This window comes from Etheostoma spectabile, unplaced genomic scaffold (genome assembly GCF_008692095.1).
Source record: "Etheostoma spectabile isolate EspeVRDwgs_2016 unplaced genomic scaffold, UIUC_Espe_1.0 scaffold325, whole genome shotgun sequence".
Lineage (NCBI taxonomy): Eukaryota > Metazoa > Chordata > Actinopteri > Perciformes > Percidae > Etheostoma > Etheostoma spectabile.
The window spans coordinates 459,449-466,825 of NW_022605585.1; the positions used below are offsets into that span (position 1 = coordinate 459,449).

General features: G+C 42.1%; 1 protein-coding gene and 1 long non-coding RNA gene across 6 annotated transcripts in view; one reads left to right on the forward strand and one right to left on the reverse strand.

Annotated features, from left to right (window-relative positions):
• Positions 1-4,896, forward strand: part of cnnm3 (cyclin and CBS domain divalent metal cation transport mediator 3) — a 33,668-nt gene extending 28,772 nt beyond the window's left edge. Inside the window, exons 10-13 of one of the 5 annotated variants that reach the window (XR_004331170.1) lie at positions 611-740; positions 2,416-2,485; positions 2,908-2,947; positions 4,167-4,896. Coding sequence is in view for 3 of the 5 variants with exons in the window: in XM_032511141.1 (XP_032367032.1) it covers positions 611-740; positions 2,416-2,465 (180 nt within the window). In the remaining 2 variants the exon portion in view is untranslated. The remainder of the gene's footprint in view (positions 1-610; positions 741-2,415; positions 2,486-2,907; positions 2,948-4,166) is intronic. The other 4 variants (XR_004331169.1, XM_032511141.1, XM_032511143.1 and 1 more) reach the window with 4 other exon arrangements.
• Positions 1-7,377, reverse strand: part of LOC116686194 (uncharacterized) — a 21,336-nt gene that overhangs the window by 11,449 nt on the left and 2,510 nt on the right. The window contains exon 2 of the long non-coding RNA XR_004331176.1: positions 6,317-6,319. This is a non-coding gene — a long non-coding RNA (uncharacterized LOC116686194). The remainder of the gene's footprint in view (positions 1-6,316; positions 6,320-7,377) is intronic.

The window sequence follows — 7,377 nt, forward strand, 5'->3', positions numbered from 1 at the left end:
AGACTATCTGTCCAATCTGAGTTTTCTGTTGCACAACTAAAACTTCTTTTGAACGTACACACGTTCAACCAAAACCAGTTCCTTCCCGAGGCTATTTTGCAGAGGCGCCATAGCTCTGTTGATTGATGATTAGTTTTAAGAAATGCCAATAAACTAGAATAGGTTTTTCTCCCATCCCAGAATGCTGTGTGGCCTAGCCAGACCTTCATCCGCAGCGCTGTGGAGGAAGGTCTGGCAAAGCGAGACTAATCTATGTGTAACTGAGTGTGTGTCTGTGTGTGTTTTACAGCAGTAGTGCAATGTAACGACGTTCAAAATTCAAGTTAAAGAAAAATCGCCAAAATCACCAAAGCCTCGTCGTTCTCCCTGGCAGTCAACTGGCAGAGTTTCAGTTTTCAAACCACTTTCTTGACATAACTGACATGCGTTGCTCTGATAGGCCAGAAGTCAGTTTGATTACGTTTAGTCTTTAATAAGTCTCTTGGATCAGCTGGAAAATACACCGTGAAAAGTAAAAAAACTAACATTTTTAGAGATACGTGGTTCACACAGGACAGAGTGTGTGAAGGATTTAGTAAGAGGAATAAAATCCCTTTGTTTTGTTTTGCAGGTGACACGTCTCCAGTATCTGAACGCTCTCATGGCGTCGCGGGTCGGTCCGAGTCCAGATCCTCCCGAGATTAAGATCCTGCCCAACAGTCAGACCAAGCTGCTCAACGAGAGAAACACCACACAGCAAGGTAGGTCTCCTTAAAGCGCTCCAGGGTCCGCTGCAACCGGGGTCTCAACACTGGCATTTATTACTGATGAAAGACCACTAGGGGTGTCACGGTTTCCTAGATTTTGATTCCTGAAACCAGAAGCAGGATCAGCATTTCCCCCAGATTTTTTTTTTTGTCTCCAACCCCGCCTACTCGGGCACATCTGAATAAATACAACAGCCGACACAGCTTAGATTACCGGCTGGTAGCATGCAGCTAAACACACAGAGTAACATTAGCTTACCGGCTGGTAGCATGCAGCTAAACACACAGAGTAACATTAGCTTACCGGCTGGTAGCATGCAGCTAAACACACAGAGTAACATTAGCTTACCGGCTGGTAGCATGCAGCTAAACACACAGAGTAACATTAGCTTACCGGCTGGTAGCATGCAGCTAAACACACAGAGTAACATTAGCTTACCGGCTGGTAGCATGCAGCTAAACACACAGAGTAACATTAGCTTACCGGCTGGTAGCATGTAGCTAAACACACAGAGTAACATTGCTTACGGCTGGTAGCATGCAGCTAAACACCAGTAACATTAGTACCGGCTGGTAGCATGCAGCTAAACACACAGAGTAACATTAGCTTACCGGGGGTAGCATGTAGCTAAAACACACAGAAATTAGCTTACCGGCTGGTAGCATGCAGCTAAACACACAGAGTAACATTAGCTTACCGGCTGGTAGCATGTAGCTAAACACACAGAGTAACATTAGCTTACCGGCTGGTAGCATGCAGCTAAACACACAGAGTAACATTAGCTTACCGGCTGGTAGCATGCAGCTAAACACACAGAGTAACATTAGCTTACCGGCTGGTAGCATGTAGCTAAACACACAGAGTAACATTAGCTTACCGGCTGGTAGCATGCAGCTAAAGACACAGAGTAACGTTAGCTTACCGCCTGGTAGCATGTAGTTAAACACACAGAGTAACGTTAGCTCACTGCCTGGTAGCATGTAGCTAAACACACAGAGTAACGTTAGGTTACCGGATGGTAGCATGCGGCTAAAGACACAGGGTAACATTAGCTTACCGGCTGGTAGCATGCGGCTAAAGACACAGGGTAACATTAGCTTACCGGCTGGTAGCATGTAGCTAAACACACAGAGTAACATTAGCTTTGAGGTAGCCCGCAGCTGCTGAAGACTCCATGGAGCATTTAAGTGCACCTCGTTAAACTCATGGTGCTTTTAACTGAACCTTGTGAACTCTGAGATACTCAACTGTTATAAAGTACTCTTCTGACGTCTAGCTGCTCGATTGTGGCCTTGCCGTTCCCGTTGACAAAAAAGAAGTTAGAATTAAAAATGTAATTGAATCTTATTTTATACATTGAATCCTAAACCTTAGAATCCAAACTCAAGGCAAAGCGGCTTTATGCGATCGCACTTTTCAGCTACGAGGCAATTCAAAGTTTTACATAAAACATTAAAGAGCAGTTTAAAACAATGGAGAAAGTCAAAGTAATCGTGGATTTTAAGAACCGTGACACCCCTATGAATCACACATGAATGCAAACGTCTCTGTAGTACTATTACTGCACTCGTCTGTTTTGCTCTCAGCTGAACTAATATAATTTTCTCTTTTCTTTCCCCCCTGCGTGCCTCCATGCGTGTCTTCTTGTCTCTTTTCTGGCCCGTCCAGAGTTCCCCGTAAACTTTTCTTTCTTTGATACCATTGAGAACTACTGTTAGGGGTTTTTTTTGTGCATGAGGTAAATGAAATGCAGCCAAATGTCTGTGGCATGGCAGCAGAGACAGACTGTACACACAGCACATTCAGTCTCACTCGCTCTCTCTCTCTGACTCACTCACTCACCCACTCACCCACTCACTCACTCACTCACTCTCACATCTTTTAAAGACAGTTTTGACCATTTACCTTTTTAAATCCGTGGTTGAATTTAATTTAATTTTTTATTTTTCTTATTTTCAGGGAGACTGTACACACAGCACATTCAGTCTCACTCTCACTCTCTCTCTTTCTCACTCACTCACTCACTCAATCTTTTAAGGACAGTTTTGACCCTTTTACCTTTTTAAATCCATGGTTGAATTTTATTTTCTGTGTGTGAAGTTGTATCTGTGTGTTTTCTTTCTTTGTAACTTCTGTTTCTTCATCTTCTGTCACTCCTAGTTTCTGCTTTGCCTGAAATCGTCTCACTTCTCTCTGTCGGGTATGTAAACGTTGTGTCTGATCTTCTTTCTCCTTCCTAAAACAAAGCCCTGTCAGGATTAGCTGTTAATACACTGTAGGTTATATCTAATAATGACCTTTTAAGGGGGTAAATGTGTCCTCTGGCGTCCATATTGGAGGCTGAGGGGCAGCAGAGGGAAGGAGTGCTGAGAGAAAGAAGATGCTCAATCACGTTTTTAAGTTTTCTTAACCCTTGTGTTGTCTTCCCTTTTGACCGTGAAAAAAACATTTTTCCCCTTATCTCAACGTTATTTGTTGCTTTTTTTTAGCAACAAACGTTTTTATGAAGTTTTTTCTAAATTGGATTTTATTTATTTTTTCATCGATTTTGCTGCTTTTTCCAACATTTTTCACCCGTTATTTCGACTTCCTTTATTTCAGATATAAAAACAAAACTTTTGAAAACGGGTCAAATTTGACCCGAAGGCAACACGAGGGTTCAGTATCAGAGTAATCCAGTTATAGTTGTGTGAACGTCCGTTGGTCCACTGCAAACAGGAGCTGCTGGTGAACAATTCGCCATACTTTAAATTTGGCAAAATGTGAACAAAAGGCCCAAAACACAACATAATGCATTCGGTTTGTCCGCCAAATCACTAAAAATATGGGCTGTAGTTTTAAAAACTTAGAGTATGATTGTCGCCATAATTAAAAATGATTACTATTATTTACTGTAGCTCAGAATATCCCATTGAAAATGGGGTGGGGGGGGGAGTGGATCCATTAATTTATTTATCCATTAACTTAGCTTCAGAAGCCCCTTTTATTGACAGATTAAGTTTTAAAGGTACATGGCTTTTTTCTTAATTTACACATTAATTAGAAATATTTGTCAAATCCATTAATAGTCAAATCAAAAGGGAACTGTGTTTGTGGTGTCAGGCACATTCAAATTTGGCTTTTTTTTTTTTTTTTTAATCGGCCTATAAATGCCCGTACCGATAAGAGGGGAAATGACTAATATCATTGTATCAGGCATTTCTTTGAAGTCCGTTTTTTTTTTTTTTTTTTTTTTTTTTTTTTTTGTTAGTTATTCAAAAGTCAATGAGGTTTTCAACACGCTTCGGCTTCTTCTTCACTCTCAAACTCTGTCTCTTCTTCTTCTTCTCCTCTCTTGTTGCCTCTCTTTTTCACACCCTGCGTCACCTTAATCACCATCACTGTGTTTGTGTGATGTCATTGTCCCTCACTCACCCCAGCTCTCCTTCTCATTGGTCGGCTTCCACAGGTGCCAGTAGCGCCCAGGAGAGGTTCACAGAAGAGGAGGCTCATGGGTAGTGCGGTTCTGACCTGCTTCAACCAAGTAGAGCTTTTTTAGTTAGTTTTTATTGCTGAATCATCTATGGCTGGAACGTAGTTATTGGACAAGACTGGAGCGAGAGGGATTCCCTTTGTTATTTAGATCAGCTGCTCACACGTCGTTCCATATCCGTTCCTTTGTGTGTCCTTTCCTACAATTGATTTTCAGGCGTTTTATACACTTTTGGTGTGGTGGTGGTGTTGGGGTGTGGTGTGTGGGTGGTGTGTGGTGTGTGTGGTGTGTGTGGTGTGGTGTGTGTGTGGTGTGTGTGGGGTGTGTTACATTTTTATTTTAATTGGCGATGCTTCCTTCAGGTACTACTGAAAGTCTGCATTGCCATGTCTGTTTATCCGTCTGGCTGCTAAAAGCTACATGTGAGTGTGATTTGTGTGTGTGATTTGTGTGTGTGTGTGTGTGTGTGTGTGGGTTAAAACACAGGACTGTCACCCAGGAGACCGGGGATCCCGCGTGTTTCCTAAACTCAACCGTTGGTTTTTGCTTTAGCGAGACACATGAACTTTTTTACACAGTTTTAGGTCATTGTAGTAAAATGTTCGGAGAAATTGTCATTTGGAAACTGTTTTGAAAAATTGCAGGCCCTTTAAAGATCCCATGGACATGAAAACATTTTTACATTATTTTGAGTCGTCCCCCCCCCCCCCCCCCCCCCCCCCCCCCCCAGCCTGCCTATGCCCCCAGTGGCTAGAAATGGTGCTAGGTGTAACCGGGCCTGGGTATCCTGCTTGCCTTTGAGAAAATGGAAGCTCAGATGGGTCCGAGCTGGAAATCCCCTTATGAGGTCATAAGGGGAAAGGTTACCTCCCCTTTCGCTGCTTTGCTCGCCCCCAGGGAATTTTGCCCCCCCCCTCCCCCCCCCCCCCCCCCCCCCCCCCCCATGGAGAGAGAGACATCCATGGGCTTCAAACAAGCAAAGTGGCAGTTGGTCCATATTAAAGAGACTCCCAGATTACTCAGATTCGGGAACACGAAGGTTTTCAGATAACAGTTAGGGACACGAGGTCTACAGATACAGTATTAGGGGACCACTAAGGTCTATATAAAAGCATCCAAAGAGCACCATGTCATGAGACCCTCTCTGAAATTAAAAATCAACATTTACAGTATTTAAAGTCATACATTTTGCGGGAATGACTTGGAAATTCTCTCAGATTAAAGTCACAGTTCAAATTTTATTTTGCTAAAAGTGTAATTTGATTAAATCATTCACTGCTGCCATAATAATGAGGATGATCCAACCTCGCAAAGTGAAGCAATGTTGTCAGGACAACAACAACAACATCCCACTATTTCTTTTTTTTCATACTTTGTAAATTTTTTACTTTCATTTTAGGGAATTCCCGAGTTTTTTTCTTGCAAATTTTTGACTTTATATTTGTCATAGCACAAAGAAACTCATGGCAAGATTAGGTTATTATTAAGAATGTTAGTGGTTTATCCTTGATTAAAAAGGCCTAGTTTAACATCTCAACTCAGTTTTATAGTGTCCAGCAAACATCTTTCCAAATAGGCATTGCCATCGCTTCTTTTTGTTTATGATTTTTTGTTTACAAGGTCCGTCTGACCTGGCGTTGGCTCGGTAATAATTAATGACCCGGACTTATTGTCCTTAGATTTTTGGCTTGATGTTCTCCTCATTTCCACAGAGTTGTTTTGTTCAGTTTCCTGGAGGCGGCTCCAGGAATCTTACTGTTGTTTGGCCGAGGTCAGCCGAGGACACCTGAGACCCGTGTACGTGACTCACGGCAACGATCGCCGTAGTCTCAACCCGAGGCTGGTTAGGAACTATTATGCAACAAGTAGATCCGACCAGGCAATCTGATTGGTCAACTCGACCTTTTGACCTTTAGAACGGGCTCGAATCAGCACGACGGCACACCTGGAGCCCGTTGATTACACCAGGCTCATCGCTTAAAATATTATGTCAACTTTATTACATAAAGTGTATAATTAAAGATGAATCATTAACCAAAGTGGACCACACAGAAGCTCTCCAACATATTATACAGTGAGGAAAATAAGTATTTGAACACCCTGCTATTCAGCTTCTTCCATTTTCTTATGATTGCTCCATCAGTGGACCTTTTTTCACCAAGCTGCTTGGACATGTCCCCGTAGTCCTGTCCAGCCTTGTGGAGGTGGACAATTTAGTCTCTAGTGTCTTTGGACAGCTCTTTGGTCTTGGCCATGTTAGTAGTTGGATTCTTACTGATTGTATGGGGGGGGGGGGACAGGTGTCTTCATGCAGCTAAGACTCAAACAGGTGCATCTAATTAGGATAATAAATGGAGTGGGGGGGGGGGGGACATTTTGAAGGCAGACCAACGGGTCTTTGAGGGTCAGAATTCTAGCTGATAGACAGGTGTTCAAATACTTATTTGCAGCTGTATCATACTAATTAATAATTTTTAAAAAAATCATACATTGTGATTTCTGGATTTGTTTTTTTTTTACAGTGGACATGCACCTACGGGGACAATTTCAGACCCTCCATGATTTCTAAGTGAGAGAACTTGCGAAATAGCAGGGTGTTCAAATACTCATTTTCCTCACTGTATATAAGGTGATTCATCGGATTAAACCACTTATTTTTTTACAACGCTCAGAGTTAACCGTTGATGTGGCACACGCTGTGTGTAAACAAAAAAAATAGCTGAATTTCACGGAAGTACCGGAGCTAAATCTGCTGCTGGAAAATGTTTTTCCCGCAGATAACTTAGGATGGAGCTGGCTAAGCAGTTTGGTGTTTATATGCGTGGTGTTTATCCAGTTTGGGAAATGCCACCAGCTCTACAAAGCTAACTTCATCTTAAATCAGCCGTCGTCATATTATCCGTTGCATTATGTGCCAATAATGACAATAAGTCACATGTAAATGCTTTAGTCAAATGCACTTTAAAAGGTGCAATATGTTATATTAGGCAATGTATATTACATATTGGACCTATAATCTCAGAATATTCAAGTTTTTCCCCCATAAATGTACCACTTTAATCTCAGAGATTACCCTAGTGTTATTCTTGTAAATTGACGACTTCAATCTCCGACATTTGGAGGTTTTTCTCGGATTATTACACCCCCCCCCCCCCCCC